At 39.7% G+C, this 16297-nt stretch overlaps 1 protein-coding gene across 1 annotated transcript in view; it reads left to right on the top strand.

Moving 5' to 3' along the window:
• The window catches only part of DOP1B (DOP1 leucine zipper like protein B), a 102089-nt gene that overhangs the window by 43363 nt on the left and 42429 nt on the right, over nucleotides 1–16297 (top strand). The window contains exons 14-21 of the mRNA XM_074983429.1: nucleotides 831–1099; nucleotides 2837–2989; nucleotides 5910–6010; nucleotides 6724–6914; nucleotides 8039–9656; nucleotides 9928–10039; nucleotides 12342–12530; nucleotides 15655–15780. Coding sequence (XP_074839530.1) covers nucleotides 831–1099; nucleotides 2837–2989; nucleotides 5910–6010; nucleotides 6724–6914; nucleotides 8039–9656; nucleotides 9928–10039; nucleotides 12342–12530; nucleotides 15655–15780 — 2759 coding nt within the window. The remainder of the gene's footprint in view (nucleotides 1–830; nucleotides 1100–2836; nucleotides 2990–5909; nucleotides 6011–6723; nucleotides 6915–8038; nucleotides 9657–9927; nucleotides 10040–12341; nucleotides 12531–15654; nucleotides 15781–16297) is intronic.

Raw genomic sequence — 16297 nt, 5'->3', positions numbered from 1 at the left:
GCACAGTCTTTTTTTTCTCAAATATTCTTGTTCAGAAATTCAGTTTTCCAAAAACAATCTGATCTAATCTTCTGTTGGAAGGGTATAAAGGTGGGAAACTGAGCCACCAATCCACCCAGTTTAGACTTAATCAGTTTTGATCTTTATGTATATGATTTCAGACAAAATTATTGTCACTTATGGTATTTGAACATATATTTATGACAGACAGTAATAACCAACAAGACAATACAAAATTACTCAAGATGGTTAAATCTAAAGCAGACTGCAAAAAGTTACAAAGGGATCTCACTGAAGTGTAGAACTTAGCAACAAAATGGCAGAAGAAATTCAGTGTTAAGTGCAAAATAAACATGCAAACTTGGTGGGATCTAAATTAGCTGTTGCCATTCAAGAATGAGATCTTGTAGCCGTTATGGATGGCTCCCTGAAACATCTTCTCAATTTACAGATTTTTCTTTTTTTTTTAATTGCGGCTGCACATTGACATGACTAAGTACTATCTTCCAAACCATCCCTTCCTCGTGATATAAAAGTGGTAACACTTAATTGCTATTGGCAGTGCCGAATATGCACAGTTTTTATGTATGTGTTCTCTGCTATACTTTTTTATTCTTCTAAATTTGTGTGTGTGTGTGTGAGAGAGAGAGAAAATTAAAAATATAGTACATAACATATTTTAGTTAGTGAAGTCAATGATGCACATTGAAATATAAAAGTTGTCACAAAGCTCATGATTGTAAATTCCATGACATCAGCAGATTTGACAGACACTTGATAAAGTAATCTAATGTTTATTAAAGCACTTCTCCTTTCTGTCTTTTGAGAAGGTTGTGATTCCAGCTTCCCTCCCTGGCTGAAATCCCTAATGACAATATGCTGCTGTGTAAACGACTGCTACATTCAGAATGTGTCGATCTCCACACTGCTTGAAGTAATCAACCATTCCCAGTCCCTGGCCCTTGTGATTGAAGACAGAATGAAGCGCTATAAAATCTCGGGACACAATCCTTTCTTTGGGAGACTGCAGATGGTCACAGTTCCTCCCATTGCTCCTGGTGTTCTAAAGCTGATATCCGAGAAAACAGACTTCTATCAGGTGCCACTCTTTACTGCACAGATATGCTTTAGCTAAAATATATGCTTGTCATCATTAGGAGGATTTTCCTGGGATAGTTCTATGTTAGTGAGACACAACGCTGAAGGTAGTTCTTTGACATCTATTGGAGATTCTCCTGCATAAAGCAGTTATATACACACACAGCCGAGGTCTCTTCTAATGCATTGTGGCCAATTATTTTTAAAAGGCAGTTGTTATTTTTAGAAAACCTTAACTTTTCTTGTGGACAAACATAAACGTCCCTGAATTCTTCAGGGTGGGTGCTCAGCAGTTTTGGAAAATAAAGAGGCAAATGTCCCAAGTGGGCACTGACCATCACTGGTCACTTTTGAAAATCTTGATCCCTGACTTTAAGTATCTTAGTTGAGTTTTTGTTTTGTGAACTTGAAACCTACATTTTGGAAGGATTTTATTCTCTCCGATGAGCTCCCAAATATTGGTTGTGGTGGATAAAATGGGGAGAAATTTCCAGTACACTTTCTCCACCCCGCCCAATGTAGAATAAAACTGTTTCTGAAGGGAGCCCTGTCAATAGCCTTTTGTGGCCCAATAGCTGCTTTGAAATATTTTTTGTAAGTGAGAGTGTTTAAGCAGCTTCCACTAAATCTCTTAGTAATAGAAAGTAAGAATTCAATTGGCTAGTGGCTCTGAATTTATCTTAAAAAAACAAAACTTAGGAGAGCAGGAGAATGTTTGAAATATTTCTTGCGAAGCATAGTAACTGGGGTAGCAGGAATCACTTTCCCTATTATTTTCAACTGAATCCTTCCTTTAAAAATTTCTATACTAGAAATAGGTAGGATGGAGAGTAGTGGAAAAGAGGCTGGATACCACTATTTAAAATTAAATAGTCTGGTAGTGATGTAGAAATGTTACACCTGTGTATCATTCAAGATTTAAACATAATTAGGATGTCTGCATTTGGAATATAGCTTTGGACCATCAGCATTTGTATTATTCATAGATAAAATATCTATCTAAATCCAGTGGGTGCCTCTTGGATCAAGTTCAATAGTCCTTTTTTATTTTGCAATATGTTGTGATATAGCCTGTTGTTGTGAACTATTTCTAAGGACAGCTATAGGGTTATTTTACTATTTCTTTCTGCTTTGTGCAGGGCTAAATCTCAATTGTAACAGCTAAGGAAAAGAGCAGTTAAGAGGCTTAGCTGGAAGAAGTGGTGAATTGAGAAGGGCATGTCTTAGCAGCTGGTTACGTTTTAAAAGAGTGCAGAGGGGCGTCTTCTAAACTCAAATTTTAAGCTACTGTTTAGTCATGTAAGGCTAAGGGGCTCCATCACCGTAACCTCTTCTTTCAATGTTGTTGCTCTTTGCGTGATAAAGTGGTGACGGTATTTTAGTTTTCCGTTTCTGACCTCTGTGCTGCTTTTGTCACGTTATTACTGATATCATATGAATTATTGATGTTTGAGGTGGGGTTCAGAGTTAGAAATAGAAACAGAACTCTGTTTTCCTTACCCATTAGTGCACAGACATGAACGGTTTGGCAACTCCAGGACAGGGCTGTTGTATTCCCTTATTTTTGCATTTACGTTTTCTTCATTGATGTATCAGCCTCTTGCTTTTCCCCTAAACTGAGACTGTGTGGGACAGGGAAATATGTCATATGCTCTCACAAATTCAGAACTCTTCTGTGTCTATACCAAGTTCCTAAAGCAGTGGGGAATGGTACATTTTATGTCATCTGTTCCCCTAGAGAGTCGCTCAAGTGCTTTGGAATCAGCTGAACAAAGAGACAAGGGAGCATCACATTACATGTGTGGAACTATTTTATAGGCTGCATTGCTTGGCTCCATCAGCTAATATTTGTGAAGATATTATTTGTCATTCGCTGTTGGATCATGATAAAGTAAGTCATGTGTTTCCTAAGCTGCCTCATTATTGTAGTGTCTTGCTTGTAGTGTGGGCACCCTTAGCCAAATTTCTGCTTCCCAGCCACACAGCTTCAGAGCTTTTCAACCCATACTTCTCTGGAGACCGCAGTGGAGAGTTAGTGTCACACTTCCCTTTGATGCATTCCTTCAGAGTTTCTTGATGAATCAACATAAGACCCATCTTCATCATTGGACACTATCCACTATTCCTAAAATCACAGATTCTCCCAAATTAGCACTGCTTGACAGAATTTCTAAATATTTTCCAGATCCACTGGTAAGTCTGAAAACATTTGGAGCTGGACCCTGACTTATTATTCCCAACGTTATATTCTGTTTTGAGCTTCGTCTGAACCAGCACTGAATAGCTCCTAGACTGTGGAATACACAGACTGCATTTAAAATAAAAACAGATTTCCTTCAGAACTTTAATTTCCCTATTCTATAGATAGAGCATTCCTTTCATTAACTTACATGTTATCTGTCAGAAAAACTAAGTAAAAGATCACACCCTGATGCTAACCTGCAACTGAGGTTTTAAACTTTCTGTGAGTGACGTGGTGTGTGTCTTCACAGGTGCATGTGCGCACAAAATTCTGAAACTTTATTATATCTCAAGAGTCATAAGCTGGGTCTACAGTACAAAGTTGTGTCAATAAAAGAGGCTTTCTGTCAGCAAAACTAGGGAGTATCCACACTACAAATGTGTTCTGTTGAGAATCTGTCGACAGAGTGCAGCAGTTTTTTCTGGCAGAGTTCTGTCCTGACTGTATGAGGCATATTGCCTCTGTCGACAAAAAATAATGTAGACGCTCCAGGAGGCCCTCTGTCGACAAAGAGGTTCACTGGGCAGCCCTGTTTGCAGAGCTTCCAGTTGGCTGCTCTGTCAACAGAGGGCTGGGCAGTCTGGCCTCTCTCTGTTGACAGAAGGTGTCAACAGGGGGAGCCCCTATTAGGTGTGGATGTGTTCTGTAGATAGAGGCTCTGTCGGGAAATATCTGTCGACAGTGACTTCTGTCAACAGAACTCTCGTGTAGACACAGCTATATGGTGGTTATGGGTATCTGAAAAGACTAATAATAATGGGACTTTTCATCTTAGAAAAGTGGAGACTTAAAGGGATTATGATAGATCTGTAAAGTAAGTACTGGTGTGGAGAAAGTAAATAAGGAAAAGTTAATTTACTTGTTCCCGTAATACAAGAACTAGGGGGTCACCAAATGGAGTGAATAGAAAGCAGGTTTTAAACAAACAAAAAGAAGTATTTCTTGACATGATGCATTCAACCTGTGAAACTCCTTTCCAGAGGATGTTACAAAGACCAGAACTTTACCTGGGTTTGAATTTTTATTTAGCTGTTTTTCATGGAGGATAGATTCATCAATGGTCATTAGCCAGGATGGGCAGGAGTGGTGTCCCTAACCTCTGTTTGTCAGAAGCTGGGAATGGGTGACGTGGGATGGATCACTTTGCCTATGTCTACGCCAGCCCCTGCCTTTCGAAAGAGGATGTTAATGAGACACTTTGGGACATGCTTTCAAATCGCCGTGGCAGGTGTTATGCTAATGAGGCACTGCGTATTTGCAGCAGTGCCTCATTAGCATATCCTGAAGTGTCTCATTAGCATCCCCTTTCGAAAGGCGGGGGCTCGTGTAGAAATAGTCTTTATGATTACCTGTTCTGTTCACTCACTGTGGGGCAACTGGCATTGGCCGCTGTCAGAAGATGAGCTACTGAACTAGATGGTTTGACCCGGTATGGCCATTCTTAACGTTCTTTACTAGTCAAGAATTTGGAAATCTATGGCTACGTCTACACGTGCACGCTACATCGAAATAGCTTATTTCGATGTAGCGACATCGAAATAGTCTATTTCGATGAATAACGTCTACACGTCCTCCAGGGCTGGCAACGTCGACGTTCAACTTCGACGTTGGGCAGCACCACATCGAAATAGGCGCTGTGAGGGAATGTCTACACGCCAAAGTAGCACATATCGAAATAAGAGTGCCAGGAACAGCTGCAGACAGGGTCACAGGGCAGACTCAACAGCAAGCCGCTCCCTTAAAGGGGCCCCTCCCAGACACAGTTGCACTAAACAACACAAGATCCACAGAGCCGACAACTGGTTGCAGACCCTGTGCATGCAGCATGGATCCCCAGCTGCCGCAGCAGCAGCCAGAAGCCCTGAGCTAAGGGCTGCTGCACACGATGACCATAGAGCCCCCCAGGGGCTGGAGAGAGAGCGTCTCTCAACCCCTCAGCTGATGGCCGCCATTGCGGACCCCGCTATTTTGATGGTGCTGGACGCAGATCGTCTACACGTGCCCTACTTCGACGTTCAACTTCGAAGTATGGCGCTATTCCCATCCCCTCATGGGGTTAGCGACTTCGAAGTCTCGTCGCCTAACGTCGATTTCAACTTCGAAATAGTGCCCAACACGTGTAGCCGTGACGGGAGCTATTTCGAAGTTGGCGCCGCTACTTCTAAGTAGCGTGCATGTGTAGACACGGCCTATATTTTAGACTCTTATGCACATTCGTGGGTGATAAATACTCAGTAAGTTCTGCCCATTTTGTTAACAGTTCCTTTGTATTGGCCATCTTTTTCCTCTAACCCAAAATAATTCAGATGATGTAAAATACTGCTAAATGGGAATCCCAAGCATGTCTTTGCTTTGAAATCATCACTTTTTTTTTTTTGTTTGCTCTGGCAAGAAAGGGGCAATTGTATGAAAATCCTACCTAAATATGGAAAGCAGATGTAGAATTCTTATAATTTTAGAAGTCATTTATGCAGTAACCTTTTTTTTTTACTTCGGTCTTTTAAATTCACTAAAGTTACATTTTTCTCATCATCAAATGGTTCCTGATTTTTTTTCTTCTTCTGTTAAGGGGACAAGGCTGGAGTCACTGTTCAGGTTTTCTGTGATATGGCATTTGACCAGGGAGGTTCAAGGCAGCAGAGTTACATCCCACAATCGATCCTTTGACAGGTATTGCTGTACTTCAGATTGCATGCCTCAGTGTTTATGTTCAAACATTTAGTTTAAATTATCCTTATTTTTGCTAAAAAAAAAATTGCAAAGACAGTTGTATCAACCAAAAGCAGGCTGCTGAATATTTGTTTTTAACTTAAAAAATAAACCCTCTTCAAGTTTGTCACCTCGGTGCAAGTGAAAAGTAGTTTGGTTTTGGGGTTGGTTGGCTTGCTCATTGGAGGGTGCCTCAAGGGGAGTAGGAGTTTGGAGTCTCTACTGGGAGTTGCTTTCCATGTTGTCAGCAGAGACAAACAGCTGAGGCTCTACTTCCTGTTGGTCTTGGAAGCCACGTGCTGTAGGAGGTGGGGCAGTTCCTTAGAAAAGGATAAAAGGACCTGGCAAAAGCTCCTGAATTCAAAATATTGTCAAAATAATCCAAGGTTGACATCTTACTCATCATGATCCTCAGTCTTCCGCAATATGAGCCAAAAAGTTTCAAGCCTTATAATGTCTTCTCCTACTTCATAAAGACATTTGATAGTAGCAACTAATAATGTGTTTGCAGAATACATGCATGTGGTATGTTTTACATTGTTCTGCAAACATGCTTGACTTTGAGTTTGAGCTTTGAGCTTAATATAGGCAAGTATTTTTCAGGAGAGGATGTAAACATATGTTGTGCAAAAGGGTTTAGAGTTTTACTTCTCCCTTACAATTTCTCCATTCAGGTCTCTGTTTGTGGTACTGGACAGTCTAAATTGTTCAGATGGGGCAATTGGTGCTGCAGCACAGGGCTGGCTGATACGTGCTCTCTCGCTTAATGATGTTGCGCGTATTCTTGAGCCAGTACTACTGCTTCTCCTTCATCCAAAGACACAGCGCACATCTATCCACTGCATCAAACAGAAGAATACAGCAGGTAAAGCTGCTCTCTGACTGAAAATGTAACAGTTCGAGTAAAGTAAATTAACACTCACTTGCCATACTATTGGATTCCATTTTGAACCAGTCTTTGACCTTTTGCATCAAGCTTTTCAGTTTGAGGGATCTCCATATAAATAGCCGTTTCAGTTGCGTATATCAGTTTTCTGAGTTACACCTCTAATAATGCTTCAGCACAATTCTGAAGCAGGTCACCCATTTGTATCTTATTTTGAATCAGCATTTCTGCAAAAGAAGTTTCTAGGCCTCCTAATAGTTGAATTAATTGCTTTTTAATCAAGTAATCTGCTTGCATGATTGTTTTGCTACTTTACTTGCTATCAAATTGACTTGCTCATCATCATCATAGCTGTTTACGCAAAGGCAGTCTCATGTGCTAGATGATGTGCAGTTGTAGAAGTAGACATAAGCATTGCCTCAAAGAATTTACAGTCTGAGAAGGTTTGCTGAGACTCTCAATGCAATAAACTTTAAATACATCATATATATTGACACGTCTGCTCATCATAAAGTGCATTCTCTTGTGCAGCATATTTTGAGCTAGGTCGATTTTATTAAATGTAAGGATGGTATCCCTGGTTTGTATGATTCCATCAAAAAAACAGAACTGCTCGATTGAATTGATTTACTTTGTCATGAATAAGGTTAATTTTACTGTAAAGTTGGTTACTTGGTCACCATTACATTTTCTCATAGGCCGTGTATGCACATGCCCCTCCCTTTCAGAAGGGGCATGTTAACGAGGCACTTTGGAACAGGTTAATGAGGCGCTGACATGCATATTCCGAAAACTAATTGGGAATAAGGGAATTTCTAATTGTGGGGCTTATTTCAAAGTGCCCGCATCTATACAACCAGTCTGTTTCAAAAGCAGCACTTGTGAATCACAATTGGCTGCCATTATGCTAATGAGGTGCTGAATATGCATACCAGTGCCTCATTAACCTGTTCCAAAGTGCCTCATTAGTATGCCCCTTCCAGAAGGGAGGGGCATGTGTAGAGAACGGCCTTACAGATTCTTTCAGTATAAGGGCTATTGAATGTATTAATCAATTACAGCTGCCGTAACAGATTTTTTTGAAGTCTTTGTACTTTTTTCAGAAGACTTACATCATTGGCTTAATAAGAGAAGTGCCGCTTGCAAACAGTCATTTGAAGCGTCTGAGCTACATGAAAGCAGGTCTGAAGAAAACCTACCACTGAGCCAATTTACAACTGTGGACAGGGAAGCTATTTGGGCTGAAGTGGAAATAGATCCAGAGAAGTCTCATCTAAAAAAGGGACAATCTGAAAATGAACCCTCTCACTGTACAGAACCTCCAGAGGATATCAGTGGTGATCAGGATAACAGTGAACACACAGAATCAGCAGATACCAGCACAGGACAAATTGATAGTGAAAATACATCATCTTTTTCTCCTTCTCTGGATCCACAAGAAATGAGCAACGAGGAGAATGGCAGAGCTACAATTGACTACAGAGAAAACATGAAGCATGGTAGTTCACGTAATGCTTTTCCTTCTCCTGGTTCTAAGTCCAGCACGATGTTAAATCTTGTGCGTGCAGACTCTGAGAAAACTCAAGCATCAGAATCGCTGTCAAGTGACGAGGAGGTGGACTTGGAACTCCAAGCAATTAAAACTTCTAGGCTGCTCAAGCAACGGAAGGAAAAACAAGAGATGATGGAGGCTTTATTTAAACACATTCTCTTGTATTTTCAGCCTTATGATTCCAAGAGGGTTTTGTATGCATTTTCTGTACTAGAGGCAGTACTCAAAACAAACCCTAAAGAATTTATTGAAGCTGTAGCCAGTACTAGCATGGACACGAGCTCCACAGCTCACCTGAATCTCATCTATAATCTCCTAGCCCGGCACCAGGAAGCTCTTGTGGGACAGAGCTTTTATGGTAAGCTTCAGACTCAGTCACCAACCATGTGTCCTCATTCTTTGTTAATAGAATTGCTGACGTACCTCTGTTTGAGTTTTCTGCGCTCTTACTATCCATGTTACTTGAAGGTGACTCACAAAGATGTGCTCGGCAACAGAGATGTCCAAGTCAAAAGTGTAGAAGTCTTGATCAGAGTGATGACTGAGCTGGCCACAATGGCGAAGTCCGCAGAGAACAAGAATATTGAGTTTATACGCAACTTGCTTGCAAGATGCAAAATTCAAGAGTTTGTTCTTCTTTCTTTGTCTGCGTCTATGTATACAAGTCAAAAACGGTATGAACTGATAACATCTGATAACATTAATAATGTCATTGAAGAGAGCTTCTTTGAAGAAAGCCTGATCAATTTTGGGCAAGATCAGATATGGAGTGAACACCCCCTTCAAATTGAGCTGCTGAAGCTTTTGCAAATATTGATTGTCTTGGAGCACCATCTGGGACAGACTCAAGAGGAGCAGGAGAACCAGCCAGACCTATCTAAGGAGTGGCAACGGGCTCTTAATTTCCAGCAAGCTATTAGTGCTATGCAGTATGTGCATCCACACCCAATAACTTCACAAGGATTGTTTGTCTCTGCTGTAGTTAGAGGTTTGCAGCCTGAGTATGGCTATGGGATGCATCCATCTTGGGTAGGGTTAGTCACGCATTCTTTGCCATACTTTGGGAAATCTTTAGGCTGGACTGTGGCACCGTTTATCATACAGATATGTAAAAACCTGGATGAACTTGTTAAACAGTACGAAAATGAAAGTGTGAAGATGTCTGCGAGGTAAGATTCATTAATGCAGATTTTTTTTAGGTTGATTTATCTATTCAGTACAAAGTACTAATGAGCTTATTTTTCTCAAACCTTATACTGTTATCTGAAGTATTCTAAAGTTTTGTTTTTTTTTTGTCTAAGCAAAGTTTCTAAAATAACTCATCTTTCTGGAATTTCAGCGTTCAGAACGTAGAATTGAATGCTCTTTTGACCATAGTTGTCATGTTAAGAATGAAAATATCCACTTGTACAGTCAATAACTTTTGTGTTTTCTCCAAAGCATAACTTCTAAAAGGGAGAACATTACACCAGATTATCCTCTGACGCTTTTGGAAGGCTTAACAACCATTGGTCACTTTTGCCTTTTGGATCATCCCAATCAAGCCAAAAAGGTAGCAAACTGCTTCTTCTTACTTAAGTAGATGTCAGTCTCCAAATGCCAGCCGTGCGTTTTACAGGTCAGCTTCAATTCAGCAAAGTAGTTAAGTTCTTGGCTCAATCATGGCCATAAATGTTTATTATTATGGGCCTAGAAATGAGAAGCTTTTACCACAGAGGTAGCAGTCGCCCTTTCTATGTTGGAAGAGGAGCAGGCTCGTGTAGAGGAGAATCGTCTGTGAGCAGAGGACAAGGTAACTGTTTTCTCAGCCCAGCCCCATGTGTGCTGGTAATGTGTGTATTTGGACTATTGCCCACTACTCGTTCGTGGGGAAAGTATAGTGTACTCAAATTATTCTGAAGTAATGTGTACGTATGGAGAGGAAAAAAAGATTGTAAGTGTAATGCTGTCAAAAAAAAAAAAAAAAGCTGTAAAGGATCGTTTCATTGCAAAGCTTTTCTGTGATGTAAATTTTATATTTATAAACACAAACATATTTGGTGTTGTGTTGAAGGAAATTTGTGAGTAAACAAAATGGGTACGTTTTAAAAAAGTAACTTCAGGAAACTCTGTCTGTTTTTTTTTTCCTTGTATTGCAAAACCAGAACAAATTTTAATTTGGTTTTCCTCACCCAATTATTCATGCCTTTTATGGTTCTTTTCCCCCAGTTACTCGCCTTCATTGTTTAACTGGAAAATTTCCATAGAATAAATAATCAGGAGATGATTAGTGGCATGTATTGTAAATAAGAATGCATTTCACACTTTTTTTTTGTTGCAAAAATGATGTGAAAATGGTGTTATGCTTATATGAAGGACAGGAGATCTTTTTAGTGGGAAAGGCAACACTCTGTGTTTGTTCAGAATGAAAAGCACATACATGAACGTGCATGTCCTGTTGAAGTTATGGTTACCAGTCTGTTTGCCTTCTCAACCTACTGGCCAGCTTCATTGAATGTGAGGGAGGAGCCAGGCTACTGCCAATCTGAACCAAGGCTGCATACAATGAACCATACAAGATACCTCATCTTTTATTGGAATCCAGTCTCATGCAAATCTGAATTTTGCTGCATCATGTTGTAATCAGTCAACTTACCACATTATGTTTATGTGGAGATTGTTTTCATTGTTGTTTAATATCAGTCTGCTGGCGACTTTTCTGAGTGTTGCTCTGCTCTCTTTCTGATGGGATTTGCTATTTTCACGCAATGGGAGTGCTTGCTTCTAACTTCAGGGTCACCAATCTGCCCTCCTCAGTCATCAAACACAATGGGTACATTTTGATAGTTGCTCGGTGTTCCTGGGATTCCGGCCCCGCCTCTGACCATCTAGGTGCAGTGTTGGCCTTCAGACTTGTCTCTGGTCAAACACTCACATTCTTCACTCACACAAACAAAAATTACGTAGCAGTTGCTTCACGAGCAAGGATTGCAAAGGAGCTTTTATAAAAACAGATCTGCTGCGAAATATTCTAAGATTAAAATAACGACTGCTATTGAATAGTCTTCCATAATATCAAAACGTTTTTATTCGTTTAAATTAAAGAAAGCAGCGGAAAGGCATGGCAGTGGTGAGTCACATGGACCCTTCTGGTCTGTTCCCAGCATAACACTAGTAAGAAACATAAACAGTTTGCTTCATGTATCTTTACCAACAGCACTGGGCTGTTCCTTTCTGCTCGTTGGAAAGGGTGGCTGGCAGGGTACACTGAGGCACAGGCCTGCTGATGGTGAGGCCCTGGGCCCCTTTGAAATGCTGTGGCAGTGCTGCTGCGTGCAGCTGTAAGGGGGTGGGGGTGGGTAAGTGCTACAGTCTGAGCGGCACTAAGGGCTGGTTGTTCTAAACCCTGCCCCTTCCGCCCTTGGCCTTGTCCCTTTTGGGGCACAGAGCTGGGCTCTCCCCACCTTTCTTTGGGGCCTGCGGTGGCTGTCGGCTCCACTGCTGAGGCTCATTACATTACATAAGGCTACATTTTAGCTAAATGGCTAAAATTAACTTACATAGTTTGCACAATGGATTGGAACAAGATATAGCCTGATGTAGACAAATTAACTCTTTAAATGAAAGCAAAATCATGAGACTGTTGTACTCTAGTTAAACACACTTGTCCCTTCTGTAAGTGATGATGAAGTTGACAAAGAGAACAGCTGTATGATCAGGTGTTTAGTAAAATTATTATTCCAAAAGATTTCTTGGTGGAAAGCAGATGGCCTCACTAAAGATTGTGTAACAATATTAAGAATAATACCTCTGAATAGACTTGCATGTTTGTCCAAAGAGTATGTTGTTTAATATAAGTATTTCTATTTTCTTAGGCATCCCCCACGTCTGACCCTACCAACCTGAGAAATGCCAGAAATGCCATTTTGGAAGAATTGCCTCGGATTGTTAACACAATGGCCCTTCTCTGGAGTGTTATAAAAAAGGAAGAATCTCAGAAAAGACCAACTGACTTTCTTGGAGCAACCAAAGGCTCCTCTTCAGTTTACTTTAAGGCAACCAAAGTAGGAATCCTTTCCAAGCACTCTTTCTCCCCTGCAACCCCAATACCTTTTGTGTAAAGTTCTCAAACTAGCAAAGTAGTTTTAAAGTTTCTGACAAGTATAGAGTTCAGAGAGGCTGCATCTACACTAATAAATTCTTTCCAAAAATCTTTCAAAAGAAGGGGCTCTTTTGAAAGATCCCACGGAACACCTACACTCAAAGGCTGTGTGGAAGAATACTAATGAGGCGCTGAACTGAATATTCAGCGCCTCATTAACATTAGGACGCTTCTGGCCGTGGTGCTTCAAAAGCGCTGCTTTTGAATGCCCGTGGCTCAGCGCAGCTACATGGGGGTCCTTTTCGAAAGGATCCCACACATTTCGAAATCACCTCATTCTGCTCAGCTGAGCAGAATAAGGGGATTTTGAAATGTGCAGGGTCCTTTTGAAAAGGACCCCTGTGCAGCCACGCCGAACGCTTTCGAAGCACCGCAGCTGGAAGCATCCTAATGCTAATGAGGCGCTGAATATTCAATTCAGCGCCTCATTAGTATTCTTCGAAATGGCCATTAGCATGGCCATTTTGAGTTTTGTCTTAGTGTAGATACAGCCAAAGTGTTCTTCAAAAGTAAATAAAAAGAATGTGACACTCCTTTCGAAGGTGCTCTTCCACTCCCGTTTCAGGAAGAACACCTTCTTTCGTAAGATGCTTTCAAAGGCAAATGCGTGTCGATGCTCCGTGGGCCCTTTTTTCGATAGAGCAGTCCTCATGGCGCCTGATTATTTTTTTTTTTTTTAAATCCCTGCCCCATTCTTTTGAAAGAGCAGAGGCTGTGTGGATGCTCTTTCGAAAGAGCAGATCACTCTTTTGATCTGCTTTTTTTGTGTGTGTGGAGGCACTTTTTCGAAGTAAGTTCTTTTGAAAGATCTCTGTAGTGTAGATGTAGCCAAAATGTTCCTGGTCAAAGTTACAGAATTCCTCATACAAAAAGGTTGCCACCTTTTGTCTAAGTCAGTTGCAAAATGCCAGATTTTCGAACCTAAACTGATGCCTTGTTTGTGAAATAATTTGCCTTGTGGTGATTTTTTCCTGCTCCCTTTTCCTCATACATATGCTTTTTGCCCCTCCATTAAATCTGGTCCTTGGGGTTTTTTTCTCCACTCTTTCAAAAACAAAACAAAAACACTACAGCTCAGAAGTGAGCCTTCTATTGTGTTGAGTGTGAGAGAGGACCTCGTGGAAGGTCACAGTTTCTGGCTCGTCTGGGGTGAACCTGAGCAATGCTTTACTTAGCTACTTAGAATTCATTCTGCTTTCATTATGAACTATAACGAGATTTTGCCATATAAATCTACGTGTGAGTTTTGAAGCTGATGACAACACAAATGTAATGTCACAGAATGCATATATTTCCCTTAACTTCTGTTTTACACTGAGGTTTGGATAACTGATAGTGGTGAGATAAATAGTGCAAGCGAGAAGCAGAGTTTGTACAGAGGTATCTTAATGCTGGTCTTTATTTTTCTTAACAAGCTGTGAATTTTATGCAGTGAAGACAGTCTAGATTTTCACCTTGTCAGCCTTTAACTGCCAGCTTACCGGTTCTTTTGTGTTCAGAAGAATATGACAGCTTGCCATAGATATTATTTAAATTTATTTTAGGAAATATTGGAGTGTGAATGAGAAGTTTGTGTGACAACTGTATTGTGGTTGGGCAATTACACATTTTGGGTGGACTTGTTGAAGCTCTCCATTAGACGTTCATGTCCACCCCTGGGGTGAGGGGTAGCAGGGAAGGGCCTGGCAAATTGCTAAAAACCAACTTTGTGGTTTTTCTTTTTGAATATATTGCCATAGTGAAAGTTAAGGGGGAGATGGTGACTTTTTTGTTTTTAGTGGAGCATATAACTGAACAGATAGACAGCCACTTTCTTGGATGCTTGTTTAGAATTAGTACAAATAAGATTGTCATATTTGAAGTCAGAAAAAAGCACACCTCGAGAGGCAGGGAATCCGTATCAGTATCTACCAACTCACCTTGTATTAATGTACTATATATACTATAACACATTTGTATTAATGTATTATAGTGTGTATATATAGTATGTAAATACAAGGTGAGTTGGTAGATACTGATACAGATTCACTCCCTCTCAGGGGTGTCCTCTTTTTTGACTGTTCAGGTACGGTAACCCTAGATGGTTGGTTTGTTTTGTTTACTGTCTTCGTTCAGTGAACTAGCTGGTGAATTGATATTAAATTAATAATTGTAACTCATTTATTTATTTTCAGAAAGTTGTGGTAATTGATCATTTGTTTAGAATGTATTATAATCCTTTGTTTTGTTTTCTTCATTTTTGCTTATCTGTTGGTTTTGATAACACAAAAATAATACTGAAACATTTTTATTTCAATGAGCCACTCAGGTCAAAACATTTGGGAATCTGTGTGAAACATCTGGGTTACTGAAGCACTTTTTTTCTCTTTAACCTCTTTGGCCTTAACAGGAAGGGGCAGAGTCCATTGAAACAAATGAGAAAATATAAAATTAGGGTTCCAGTTGTCACCTCAGCATAGTGCTTAGTCTCCTAAAATTGTGTTTTATCACTCATCTTGCAGTAGCTTCAAGCTGATCCTACCACTCTTCCAGTGTCCTTCAAATCTTTTCATCCCTCCTTGAAAACTCACTTTTTCATTAATTTTATATTGCCTTCCTCACTAACTTCCTCATCCCATGCTCCTTAACTAAATTGTCATCCATTGCTTTACTCTTTCTAAAACATGTATGTTTGTCATTCTGTGTATAAAATATTATATACTATTAGTTTCCTCCTCCCTCTTCTTTTACTGACATTGGTTAAAATAATGTGGAGGGTCTATGTGTGAAAAATGATTGAGCAGAGAATATACATGATGAAAAGTAGATTTTTTTGTTATTAGCTTTCCAGGATTTGAAATAATCACACTTTTTGTAAGGGGGAAAAGGAACCCATGTGTAATAAGTTAAATTAGTCTAAATCAAAAGTATACGGTGTACCTTCTGAATACCTGATTAAAAAGCAAAAGAATCTCCTCATAAACAGTGAAAATTGGTCTTGAACAATTTGTCAATGTTTAGCAATAACATATTCATCTTTTTCATAGACCATAAAAAATAAAATTTTAGATTTCTTGAATCCGCTGACACCACAACTTGGAGTCCAGTTAATATCAGCAGTAGCAGCAGTGTGGAACAGCAAAAAAGCTCATAAGAATCGAAGTAAAGTAAAGGTGAAGTTAAAGAAATATTAATTCATACGATAGTTTCTTTTCTAATATAAAACCAAACTTTGTTCCTAAGTTCACTGTGAAGATCCTCAAGTTCACTGTGAAGATCCTCATGTTATTTTGGTTTGGGTTTGTTTTATAAGCGGCAAAGACAAGCCATTAGATAAGAACTTGAGGCCAATGTAGTGGTTAAAATTGAGAATGTGAAGATTATAAGTAAATGGAACAAATATAATCAAATAGGAGAAATTAAGATTGTAATATGTTTGCATGTTGAAGAAGAAAAAATGCTGAAAGAAGAGAATATTTTACTTAGGATACGTCTACACAGCAAAGATATTTTGAAATAACTGACATTATTTTGAAATAACTATCCTAGCATATATACAACACAACTGCTATTTCGAAATAACTGTTGGCTTGTTTTGAAATAGGTAAACCTCATTCTACGAGGAATAGAGCCTATTTCGACATAAGCCATAGTGTGTCCAATGGCTCTATCTTGAAATAGGCTCTGTTA

This window comes from Carettochelys insculpta, chromosome 1 (assembly GCF_033958435.1).
Source record: "Carettochelys insculpta isolate YL-2023 chromosome 1, ASM3395843v1, whole genome shotgun sequence".
In the NCBI taxonomy this organism is placed as follows: domain Eukaryota; kingdom Metazoa; phylum Chordata; order Testudines; family Carettochelyidae; genus Carettochelys; species Carettochelys insculpta.
Note: the sequence above shows the minus strand (reverse complement) of the source record. Positions and strands in the feature narration are given on the sequence as shown.